Source organism: Peromyscus leucopus, chromosome 5, assembly GCF_004664715.2.
Source record: "Peromyscus leucopus breed LL Stock chromosome 5, UCI_PerLeu_2.1, whole genome shotgun sequence".
In the NCBI taxonomy this organism is placed as follows: domain Eukaryota; kingdom Metazoa; phylum Chordata; class Mammalia; order Rodentia; family Cricetidae; genus Peromyscus; species Peromyscus leucopus.
In genome coordinates this window covers 113,126,616-113,139,402 of record NC_051067.1, presented here as the reverse complement: position 1 = coordinate 113,139,402, position 12,787 = coordinate 113,126,616, and the positions used below count along the sequence as shown (strand labels likewise).

General features: G+C 41.4%; 1 protein-coding gene across 4 annotated transcripts in view; it reads right to left on the bottom strand.

Moving 5' to 3' along the window:
- The window catches only part of Pdpr (pyruvate dehydrogenase phosphatase regulatory subunit), a 45,728-nt gene that overhangs the window by 18,128 nt on the left and 14,813 nt on the right, over positions 1-12,787 (bottom strand). Inside the window, exons 2-8 of one of the 4 annotated variants that reach the window (XM_028891051.2) lie at positions 7,853-7,956; positions 6,856-6,937; positions 6,600-6,763; positions 5,609-5,730; positions 4,784-4,901; positions 3,571-3,720; positions 2,351-2,543 (exon numbers count right to left, since the gene is read on the bottom strand). In XM_028891051.2, the coding sequence (XP_028746884.1) occupies positions 2,351-2,543; positions 3,571-3,720; positions 4,784-4,901; positions 5,609-5,730; positions 6,600-6,763; positions 6,856-6,937; positions 7,853-7,901 (878 nt within the window). In that variant the 5' untranslated portion in view covers positions 7,902-7,956. Of the gene's footprint in view, positions 1-2,350; positions 2,544-3,570; positions 3,721-4,783; positions 4,902-5,608; positions 5,731-6,599; positions 6,764-6,855; positions 6,938-7,852; positions 7,957-12,787 lie in introns of those variants that run through there. The other 3 variants (XM_028891050.2, XM_028891052.2, XM_028891053.2) reach the window with 3 other exon arrangements.

Sequence of the window (12,787 nt, the reverse complement as noted above, 5' to 3'; positions counted from 1 at the left end):
AACATGGATCTAAGTACTGTTCTCATAAAACCACTTTTTTTTTTTTTTTTTTTTTTTTTTTTTTGAGTCAGGGTCTCTATACATAGCCCTGACTATCCTGGAACTCATTATGTAGACCAGGCTAACCTCAGACCCACAGATATCTGCCTGCCTCTGCTTCCCAAGTGCTGGGATTACAGGTGAGAGCCACCACATCCAGCTTTTGAGGGTTTTTTGTTGTTGTTTTGTTTTGTTTTTTAATGTGTATGGGTGTTTTGCCTGCATATAAATTTGTATACCAAGAAAAATGGTACTTGCAGAGGCCAGAAGAGAACACTGGATCTGCTGAGACTCGAATTACAGATGGTTGTAAGCTGCCATGTAGGGGCTGAATTTGAACCCTGGGTCCTTTGGAAGAGTAGGTGTGCTCTTAACTGCTGAGCCATCTTTCTAGCATCATTATGACGATTTTAACTCTAATAATAGGATCCCTTAGAGCGTGTTCAAGATATAAGCCATATCTATGAGGAAATCTATGTTTTTGTGTTTTTTTATAAACAGTCACTTGGAGAGTATTATATAATTATCTCACCATGTCTTTGCTCCAAATGTTTCTGGTAACTCTTCTGTTTTCAGAGCCATTTGGTAAGTCACTCAAAGATACTGACTTCATGATTTAATTTTTGTTCCTTTATTTTCACTGTGTGTGTGTTCACGATGGGAGCTGGCTCTTGTGAAGGTCAGAGGATAACAGCTGTCTCCCTCTCCCTCTCCATAGATTCCTAAATTGAACTTAGGTTGCCAGGCTTGTGCAAAAAGCTCCTTTACCCACTCAGTCATCTCACCAGCTCCCCATGGTCCCCGGAAAAATACTTTAATTATGATGAAATACAGTTGATCCTTAACAAGCACAGTTTTGGACAGAGCAGATATATTTATATCTGGACTTTTTGTAATTTTTTTTATGACAATTGGAAAAAATGTTCATTTAGCTTACAAATAACAAAACACTGAGCGTTAGGAGGCTGGAGAGATGGCTCAGCAAATTAAGAGTGCACACTTTGGCCCCAGCAAGGTATGCCGGAATGTATCAAACACATAGAGATAAATCTATTGTATTAGTTACTAGCACAAAATATATACAATATATTTTAATATATAACAAATTCAAATTAGTTTTTTGGAGGCAGTTCTTGGGCTTTTTAAAAACAGTTTCTTACTCTTTTTTTTTTTTCCCCTGAGACAGGGTTTCTCTGTATAACAGCCCTGGCTGTCCTGGAATTCAATCTATAGACCACGCTGGCCTAGAACTCACAGAGATCCTCCAGCCTCTGCCTCCCAAGTGCTGGGATTTAAAGGCGTGCACTACCACGCCTGGCCCCAGTTTCTCACTCTCTTAACCCAGGCCAAATGGAAATCACTATGTAGTCCAGGCTGGCCTCAAACTCACTGCAATCCTCCCCCCTCAGTCTCCTAAGAGCTAAGATTACAAGCATGTGTCACCATAGCCAGATGATCAACTTTTTAAAAAAACTGAGAATAAGGTCTCCTATGCTGCTGAAAATGACCTTGAACTCCTGATTCTCCTGCCTTTACCTCCCAAGGGCTGGAATTATAGGATACAGCAAAAACAACTGATTAACTATTTTTAAGTGTGGGATTCATTGGAATTAAGTACATCTACACTACTGTGTAATCACTACCACAATCCATTTCTAGAACACATTTCATCTTGCAAAATTGAAACAGCAGACCTATTTAACAGTAACTCCCCACCTTCTCTTTCCCTAGCAAACATGATTTTTCTTTCTGTTCTTAAGTCTATTCTAAGTACCTTACATAAATGAAATTGTACAGTATTTGTATCCTTCTGTGACTGGCTTATTTATTTTTGAAACAGGGTCTCACCATGTAGCCCTGGTTGGCCTGGAACTCTCATCATGGACCAGGCTGGCCTCAAATTCACAGAGATCTACCTGCCTTTGCCTCCCCTGCTTGGATTAAAGGCATGTGGCACTATCCCTAGCTGATAAGTACCTATTTTTAAACTAAAATTTTAGTTGCCTAGCTTGATTGCCCATTTCACTTACCATACCCGGCTACTTCTAACCTTACACAGTCAAAACAATAACATTTGTTACAACTGAAAAGTTAAAAAAAAAAAAAAATTTCCACAGGGTCTGTAACTAACTGACTGAGCTCCCGAAATATTTTATATACTAACATTTATGGAATATGAGGAAAGCTTCCCAAAGTAATTATTATCAACATTACTATATGATTACAGAACATGTTAACAATGAGTAATCTGAAAGGGAAAAACCTGACAAGCTGAGGTGTCCACAGGTGACTCTATGGAAAAAAGACTTACTTTCCAGCTCCTCCACCCAACGACAGGCCAGCAGAGTTCATCCCTGCCAGGACAAAGTAGCCCTGTACTACAGGAGACTCGCCCATGATGCACTTCATGTCTGGTGTGAAGGTCTCAGGGCAATTCACCAACTTCAAAATCTCCAGAGTCTCCAATACTGGCATCCTACGCAGGAGGGAACTCAACAGGGGCTCTGAGCAATCAAAACAAACCCAAACAGAGTCCTCACCTTTAGGGAAGTAAATTTTTTCAAGTTCTTATACCTTTTACTCCTCCTTCCAAAAAATTCTTTAGGGGAGATTTTTCTAAGAGTCATTTGGTCAGTTATCAGAAAAAAGAACGCTTGTCGGAATTACAGAACACACCTACAAAATGCCTGGCATTCAGAGTAAGAAAAACCATACTCTTCAAAGGCAAGGAGCCTCAGAACAAAGTAATACATGAGGCTATGGGCGGTAACCTCGAAGGAGTCAGGGTGTGTGAGAAAGGTCTTGCAGACCACCCAATGTTTCCATGAAAGACAGTGTTTCCCTAGGTCCTCCGCACCTTGTTCTATGCTATCTCTGGCCACTGTCCCATAAAACAGCAGTAATGGATGGAAACAGGAGTAACTGGTTGATGGGCACAAGGGTTTAAAGTTTCCCATAAGCAGCCCCTTATTTTTTAAAAGTCCATCACAGGTGGGAGATGGGTATCTTGTTTTTGTTTTTCGAGACAGGGTGGGTATCTTTTCATACCCTTTCCATTTATGACCATGTAACTACAATAATTATTCAATAAAGACAATTAAAGTTATTTAAAGACTTCATAAAGACCACATTAGCAAAAAATCTACTTTCACAATCCTCCTGCCTCAGTTTCCACATGATGGGATTACATAAAGGCATACATCACCATGCCTGGCTAATAGTTCAGCTTGGTAGAAACCTCTTCAATTTCATGTAAGTCTTACCAAAAGAAGGTCCCCCTTCTAGTCTAATGTATCAGCAGTGATTTAAGTAAATAAATGATGAGTCAAGTTCATTAAACATAGACCGTAGACTCCTGAATCTAACCAGTAACCATATCCTTAGACCAGGCAAACTAGACTATTCTTCATGACTACTATTGTGCTTCCTGGAGTTGTCTTAAAGATAAAGAACTATTCACAAAAAACGCCTTGAAAAATGTAACATCTTAGAAAAGTAGAAGGCATTGTTGTTATAATTTACTTCACATACCAAAGTGATCCCAATCTTCCCTCAGGTTCTGAATTTCCAACTGGTTCTTGCCCTCGGTGAAAATAGGTTTTGGGTTTTTCTCAAAGCCTCCAGACAAGATGCCACCTTGCCAGTTCCTGATGTAAATTCTTCCATCAGCATCCACAATAGCTGAAGAAGAGAAACAACAAGGAAGGAGGGTGAAGAGAAAAACAAGGGGTTAGAGACCAGACAGATTCCTAGATGGAGAGAAACAGAAAACACTCATGAGTGACTTTACCAGCAGCACAGCATCCAACAAATACAGTTATCCATTAGCTTTTGGGAGGATCGTCCCACTCGGGGTTACAGAGAACATGGTTTCTCTGATTATCCCAAACATTACTACTGGGCACCTAAAAGTTTTACCAACACCTCACAACCAAACTTACCATCACTGTGCCTAGCCAAAGTCTAACAGGAAAGGGAGGTGCAGAATTCATTATCTGCAATGGTATCAAAAGCCTTCTAAGCTAGGCATGCCTGCCTCTGCCTCCATGCCCACAAAAGAGAGTGCCAGGCCAGCCAAGACCATACAATGAGACCCTCATCTCAAAAAAGAAAGCCGGTGGCAGCGGTGGAGGCAGCAGCAGTGGAGGAGGTGGTGGCACACACCTTTAATCCCAGCACTCAGGAGGCAGGGGAATCTCTGAGTTTGAGGCCAGCCCAGTCAACAGAGTAAGTTCCATGACAGCTGAGCTATACAGAGAAACCCTGCCTCAAAAAATAAATAATGAATGAATGAATGAATGAATGAATGAATAAATGAATAAAAATAAAAATAAATAAAACCCACCTTTTCTCCCTTCAGAAGTTTGTAACCATTAAACTATCTAAGTATATGGCCTACCTATGCACTTCTACAACTGATACCGTTCAAGTTAAAAACGCAAGTTATATTCCTAATTCTCAATGACCTCAATTAGGGCTTAAAATTAGCTTATAAAACAACAACAAAAACAAATAACAAAAAAAGTCTTGAATGGCATGTTCATTTTGGCCATCTTTTCCTAAGAAATAATCAAAGAAAAGTTAAAATTGGATCCACCTCCCTGTAACATGCTCCAGAAAAGAAAAAAATTCCTCTAGGCATAATGTGTCCTTAGTGAAAAGTCTTCCTTTCAAAGGACAGGATACCAGCAAGGAGATAAAATTATTAAAAAAAAAAAAAAAAAAAAAAAAAACAAGTCCTCACTTGGTGTGTTGCTCTGCAGAGGGGTGTCCCAGGGACGAGTCAGAAGGTAGAAGTGTTCACAGGCATGTAGCGGGATACTAACCGGCTCCTCGGTGGACAGACCCAGCTCGTATGCCCACTACAATGAACAGTTTGTGGGTGGGAAGAGGAACAGAAACACAAGTGAGCAAGTTCAACCTCTTGAACTAACTTCAAGGGGCTTGAGTGCTCCTGTTACAGTGTCATGTACGGAAAGTCAAGTTCAGCCTCTTTATCTAGTTCAAGTATTTGAACAGTGAGCAACACAACACTTTTTAAAGCATAAAGTTATTTTTTCAATAATAAGAAGATAGATTTCCCAGTCAAAAGAAGCCCTATAAGTTAAATGCCTGTTATCAGCTAGAAACCCCAAACGCCAATTATTAAATAAACTTTATAGAGCAGAAAGTATTTCCTACATCTCCTAAGACTGTAGAGTAGAAAGCAGGTGACCTATCCACCTCAGAAGTAGAGGCAGCTTGCATTCTAGAAATTGGATCCATGGTTCTGATGTTATATTTGAGTTTGTGAAATGAAATGTAACATCATATAAATTTAGCTCTAAAACCATGGCCTATTTGGTGGTCTTCTGACTAGGACGGCACTACTTTACACCCAGTGTGGAAAGTTGCCTGTGTCTGAGAACTAAGTATAGGTTTTGGTTTAGAATACAATTCTGGATTATCCAGTCCAAATAAGAAGTGTAGTACCGGTGTCTATTTAATCAATAAAATGATTATCTTGTATCACTGTACCAAACAGTCCAAGTTAAATAAAGTCAGAAACCTAGTACTATGGCCAACCTACCTGACCAGCACAGTTGACAAAATACTGGCATTCAATCTGTCCTTTATCTGTTTCCACACCAGTAACTTGACCTTTCTTGATCAATACATGAAGAACACTCGTCCGGTCATAAATCTGAACACCTATTCCAAAATAAAGAAAAAGAAGGTAAGTTATTAGTGGACAATGGTGGTACACACCTTTCATCTCAGCACATGGAGGCAGAAGTAGGCAGATTTCGGAGTTTAAGGCCAGCCTGTTCTACAGAGCGAGTTCCAGACAGCCAGGGCTACACAGAGAAACTCTGTTGGGGGAGGAGGCAAATTATCTGTTACAGAATTAAGGTCTCTGAAGCAGATTCCACTCCAAAGGGGACTGGAGAAACTAGGTCAGTGCTTTAATTAAAAAACAAAACCTTAGCACAGTATGGTGACATACACCTGTAATTCTAGCACTCAGGAGTCTGAGATTTGGTCACATGGCAAGTTCCAGGCCAGCCTGAGCTAATAGTAAAACCTTACTTAAAAAAAAAGGCAAGGAATACAGCTTAGTAGAACACCTGCCTGGTCTGCCCAAAGCCCTGGGTTCGATCCCTAGCACTGTAATGAATAAGTATGTAACACTCTGGACATTAATAAGTCTTTCTGATTTACTGCAGCATATTTAAGCTATAGGTTAAACTCTCCAATGTTTCTCTAGCCTTGGCACTTCTCAAATCCAGGGGCAGGGACTCTCATAAGTCTAATGTGTATTAATCAGCACAAGTAGTTCCTTAGAACAAGAAAAAAAATTGACACTGAAGAAAATACCCAATGGATCAACTGAAAAATATAGTGCAGTGGTCAAAACTGGAAAACTGAATATCCCAATGAAGATACTTTCTCCACTCCTAAGTCGGCAGTGTCACCTATCATGATATTCTCTTAGAGAACATCTTCTTCCCAAACCCATGCAAAAAATGACAACAACAAACTAACTAAATAACTAAATAAAAACACAAAGCCCCACTCACCATTCTGGGAGGCAGCACTTGCCAGGGCAAGAGCCACATCAGCAGAGGATACAACTGCATCCTCAGGAACATGCATGGCCCCCACCAGATCATGCACATTGAGGAGAGGGTGAAGTTCAGTCACTTTCTTCGGGGAGATGATCTCAGAAGGGATACCTACAACACTGCCGCAGAACACAAGGGGTAAAATATTCATAGGCTCTCTGGCAGAGGTAAAGTGAGTAAAGTCAGGAGGGGTATCTAGTCTCTTACATACTTCAGCCTTGAGTTGATACGCTTCAGAGAGATCAACCGATCCTGAGTTTGGGCCAGACAGATTGAGCCTGTCCTTAAGTACCCTGTAAGAAAAGTCAATCAAGTGAGCAGTCCAGAGGAATCCACTAGATTTATAGGTTAGACCTATTATGAATTATGGTGATATTTTGTTTGTACTCTAACAATAAAATTTGCCTGAAGATCAGAGGACAGAGCCAGCCACTAGATTAAACACAGAGGCCAGGCAGTGGAGACTCACACCTTTAATCCCAGTACTTTGGAGTCACACGCCTTTAATCCCAGCACCAGGAAGGTTGAGACAGGAAGAATATGGCTGGGTGGAGAAAGAAATATAAGGCAGGAGGAGACTAGTTCAGAGCCCCTTTGGCTGAGAGCTCAGAGGTATTCAGTCTGAGGATTCATGGAGACAGGATCTCGCCTCCCTTTCGGCCTAAGGGTTGGTAGTGGTGACAAGTATCTCTAGTGGCTTGTTCCTTTGTCTCTCTGATCTTTCAGCATTTACATCACTATCTGGCTCCAGGTTTTTATTATAAGACCAATCAAGATTTGTTCAATAATGAATCCTAGGGCTTCCACTCACTATCCTTGAATAAGTGAATTTGCTCCCTTTGGGCTTCTAGCAAAATTTAAAACATACTGGAGACATAACGACAGCTCACAGTTTTGTGAGGGTCAACTAGAATTCTAACATATATAAAAGCATTCATAGGCTGCAGAGATGGCTCAGCAGTTGAGAGCACTGACTGCTCTTCTACACAACCCGGGTTCAATTCCCAGCACCCACATGGCAGCTCACAACTATCTGTGACTCCAAGATCTGACACCCTTACATAGACAATTGTGCAGGTGGGGCACCAATGAACATAAAATAAAAATAATTTAAAAAAGCATTCATAATAATAATGAAAGTTACCATGGCTAAAAGTCTTATTAGGGCAAGAACTCATCTCCCTGTTTATCCCTTTTAGATGGTTTACCTCTTTCCTTTTTAGTCTTGGTGGGAGTACATTCTTTGGTAAAAGCCATTCATGACACTGGTCACCAGATTCCCACTCCTTCCCCAGTACAGCCAAATAACAAGCTGTAACGTAAAAACAGCCAAGTGGACCTTCTTAGAACATTCAGTCTTGAGCAAATGGGTGAATGACTCTCACGTCCTGCAGAGGCAGTAATGTTCTAAATAACTCATTCCTCTTCTCTATGTCCTGGCCACTAGGCTATCTACAGCTGGAAGTTTGCTGGAATTAAGCTATTTAATAAGTTTTGATTCCTCTTGGGTGGGAAGGTCTTCTGAAACCAAGACCCAATGCCACCTCTGGTTCACCTCCTTCCACATTCATTTTTTTCTTCCCCTCTTAAAAAATTTTTTGAGACGGGCGGTGTTAGTGCACGCCTTTAATCCCAGCACTTGGGAGGCAGAGGCAGGCGGATCTCTGTGAGTTCCAGGCCAGCCTGGTCTACAAAGCGAGTTCCAGAAAGGCGCAAAGCTACAGAGAAACCCTGTCTCGAAAAACAAAAACAAAACCAAAAACAAAAATTTTCTTGCTGGGTGGTGGTGGCACACACCTTTTGATCCCAGAACTCAGGAAGCAGAGGCAGGTGGATCTCTAAGTTTGAGGCCAGCCTACTCTACAGAGCAAGTTCCAGGACAGGCTCCAAAGCTACACAGACAAACCCTGTATCAAAAAACAAAAATTTTATAGCTGAACCTAATAGCGCATGCCTTTAATACCAGCACCTGGAAGGCAGAGATAGATCTGAGTTTGAAGCCAGCCTGGTCTACAGAGCAAGTTCCAGGATAGGCAGAGCTACATAAAGTGACCCAGACTCAAAAAACTAAAACCAAAAAATTTACTATTAATGAGTATACCTGATGTATATGAGTAGATATATACAAGTGCCATAGCACACGTGTGGAAGTTAAAGGACAACCTTCTTAGGGGTCTGTTCTCTCCTTCCAGTATGGGTTCAGGGGATTGAACTCAGGTTGTCAGTCTTGCATAGAAAGAAATTTTATCTACTAAGCCATTTCACCAGTGAGTGCTCCCTAGCGCACTCTCTCTCTCTAGAAAGATTTCAAGTATTCCAGGCTGTCCCTGAACTCCTGATCCTCCCACACCTACCTCTTAAGTGCTGAATTTACAAGCATGTACCAGCATACCTGGTTTATACAGTGCTAAGGATCATACCCAGGGCTTCATGAATGAGGCAAGCATTCCATATGATGTGAGCTATGTCCCTAGCCCTGTTTGTTTCTTTTTAAAGATTTTATTCACTTATTTTTTTGTTTTGTTTTTTGAGACAGGGTTTTTCTGTGTAGCCCTGGCTGTCCTGGTACTCTGTAGACCAGGCTGGCCTCAAACTCAGAGATCCACCTGTCTGTGTTTGTGTAGGTGAACACAGTGCTTCTAAAGTCCAGACGTGGGTGTTAGATTCCCTGGAGCCGGAGTTACAGGCAATTATAAGCTTCCTGATTTGGGTGCCGAGAACTAAACTCAAGTCCTCTGGAAGAACAGTACATGCTCTCAATCACTGAGCTCTCTCTCCAGCCCCGTGTTCTGTTTTTAAGACAGAGTCTAATTCTTTAACCCAGGCTGTTCTGAAAGTCATGGCACTATTCATTCCTGCTATAACCTCCAAATGCTGAGATTACAAGCATGAGCTGCAGCTTCCTTCAAGACTGTACCCTCATAGTTCTTCTTGACTGCCAACCTGATTTAGGATTTAGGTTCTCCTAGAAAACAACCATCTGGGCACGTCTGTGAGGGCATGTCCAGGGAGGTTTACCTGAGAATCAAAGGCCTACCCCGAACGTGGAAGCACCATCCCATGGGCTGGGGCTCCAGATGGAATAAAGAGAAGGCAGCAAGCACAACATGACACTCATCTGTGTTACCTGACTGTGACCACAAGCCTCCTGTTCCTCTCACTGTGGCTTCTCCACCACGGTGGTCGGTACCCTCAAACCTTAAGCTAAAATGAACCCTTCAAGTTGATTTTGTCAGGCATTTTGTTCCCAGCAACAAGTAATACACCCTCCTCCTCTTATCCTTTATCCTTATCCTTTATCCTTCTTGTATTTATTTTCCAGTTACTGTCATATATTACTCATTTGCTGAATCCCAGGATAAATAGAAAAAAACCAGAACTGTCTACATCTCTTCAGGAAACAAACTTTCTAGTTAAGGCTCAATTTGTATCAAATGTATCTGTCTTTAGACTAAGAGGAAACAGTTTAAACACCCTGGTGAAAATGGACATAATGTGATGCATCTATAATCTCAGATACACAAGAAGCTGGTATAATAAGAGAGTCCTTGGAGCCTAGAAGTTCCAGTACAGCCAGAGCAGCACAGTAAGACCCTGGCTTAAAACACAGAAATAAACATTCCATGGTCAAAAGCTCCCTAGGCTAATTATTTTACCTTACTTTAGTGTGATAGTTACTTGAAATACTGTTCATCTCTTCCCATCCTTCAAGATTTTTGTATCTGAATATACAAATGTTACAATGATTCAAAAGTGGGGCTGGGAAGAAGGCTCAGCAGTTAAGAGCCCTTGATATTCTTGCAGAGGACCCATGGTCAGTTCTAAGAACCCACATGTTGCCTTACAACCACCCTTACTCCAGTTCCAAGAGCCAAAACCCTCTTTTGGCCTCCACGGGAACCAGGCACATACACAGTACATATATACACACACATGCAGCCAACAAAATACACATAGAACGTGGTGGTTTGAATGAGAATGGTCCCCACAGGCTCATATATATAGTGTTTGGTTCCCAGATGATGGGCTGTTTAGGAAGGATCAGAAGGTGTATTACTGGGGTTGGACTTTGAGGCTTTAAAAAAGTCCACACCAGGCTCAATCTCACACTCTCTCTGCCTCCATCTTGCAGATCAGATGTAAGCCCTTAGCTACTGCTCCAGTACCATGCCTGCTGGCCTTCCCCCACGCTTCCTGCCATGATGGTCATGGATTCCAACCCTTCATTAAACACTTCATTTTATAAGTTGCCTTGGTCATAGTGTCTCCTCACAGCAACAGAACAGTGACTAAGACATACATATAAAACAAAAATTAATCTTCAAAATAAATATATGATTTTGTCTGTTTATTTGTTTTCAAGACAGGGTCTTATTATGTTGGAACTCACTATGTACATCAGACTGGCTTGAACTCACAAGAGATTTACCTGCTTCTGTCTCCTGAGTGCTGGAATTAAAGGTGTGTGCCACTACTCACAGCTACATATGATTTTTTTTTTTTTTTTTTTTTTTTTTTTTTTTTTTTTGGTTTTTCGAGACAGGGTTTCTCTGTGTAGCTTTGCGCCTTTCCTGGACTCACTTGGTAGCCCAGGCTGGCCTCGAACTCACAGAGATCCGCCTGGCTCTGCCTCCCGAGTGCTGGGATTAAAGGCGTGCGCCACCACCGCCCGGCTACATATGATTTTTAAAGCCAAAATTATACAAATTGAGACTTAACATGTCACTACCCTTCCTGACTGGGACAGCTGTATCCTGTTTTATACCTATCAATCTCAGTAGTTTTATTTTCTGTATTTCTATTTTGTAAAAATCAGCAGATAGTGACTTTAAATATATTTATTTAGGGCTAGAGAGATGACTACACTTAAGCACACATACTTTTCTTCCAAAGGATCTGAGTTCAATTCCTAGCACCCACATCAGGGAGCTTACAACCTCCTGTAACTCCAGCTCCAGGGGGATCCAACTTCTCTGGCCTCTGCAGGCACCTGCACTCATGTGCACATACCTACACAGAGATACATAAATATGCACAATTTTTAAAAGATTTATTTATTTATTTTGTATGTAAACAAGTGCTCTATCTGCATGTACGCCTGTACACTAGAAAAGGGCATCAGATCTCACTACAGATGGTTGTGAGCCACCATGTTGCTGGGAATCGAACTCAGGACCTCTGGAAGAGCATCCAGTATTCTTAACCTCTGAGCATCTTTCTAGCCCAAATACTCGTTTTTTTTTTTTTAATGAAAATAAATCTTTATCCGGGCAGTGGTGGCACACACCTTTAATTCCAGGAGGTAGAGGCAAGTGGATCTCTGTGAGTTCGAGGCCAGCCTGGGCTACCAAGTGAGTTCCAGGAAAGGCGCAAAGCTACACAGAGAAACCCTGTCTCAAAAAACAAAAACAAAAACAAACAAAAAAAAAAAATCCAAAAATTGGCCGGGCAGTGGTGGCACACGCCTTTAATCCCAGCACTCGGGAGGCAGAGGCAGGCAGGATCTCTGTGAAGTTCGAGGCCAGCCTGGGCTACCAAGTGAGTTCCAGGAAAAAGGTGCAAAACTACACAGAGAAACCCTGTCTCAGGGAAAAAAAAAAATCCAAAAATAAATAAGTAAATAAATCTTTAAATATATTTATCTATTTAATGTAGATGCACACATGCCACAGACTACACACAGAGCTCTGAGGACAACTTGCAAGAGTTGATTCTCTCCTACCACGTAAGACCCAGGAACTGGACTCAGGTTATCAGACTTGGCAGCAAGCACCTTACTCAGCTATCTTACATCACTCAGTAAAAACCGACCGTTTTAATTCTTATCTTCTTCATTGCTAGAAACCAAACACAAGGCTTCCCATATGCCAAGCAAAGACTCTACCACTGATCTACAACCCCAGCCCAAAAACTATTAGCTTTTAGTCACATTGATTCTGTTTACTTGATAAAATTCGGTCACGTGCCAATGAAAAGACTATGGTTGTGAATGGCACATATCTCTAATCACAGTACTTAGAAGGAGGCGGCAAGAGGATCCTCTTCAAGATCCTATTCTTCACGCTAAATTTAGATTATACACGTGTCTTCAGCCTTAATAACAAAAACAGAGCAAGGGCTGGCAAGATGCTTCAGTGGTTGTA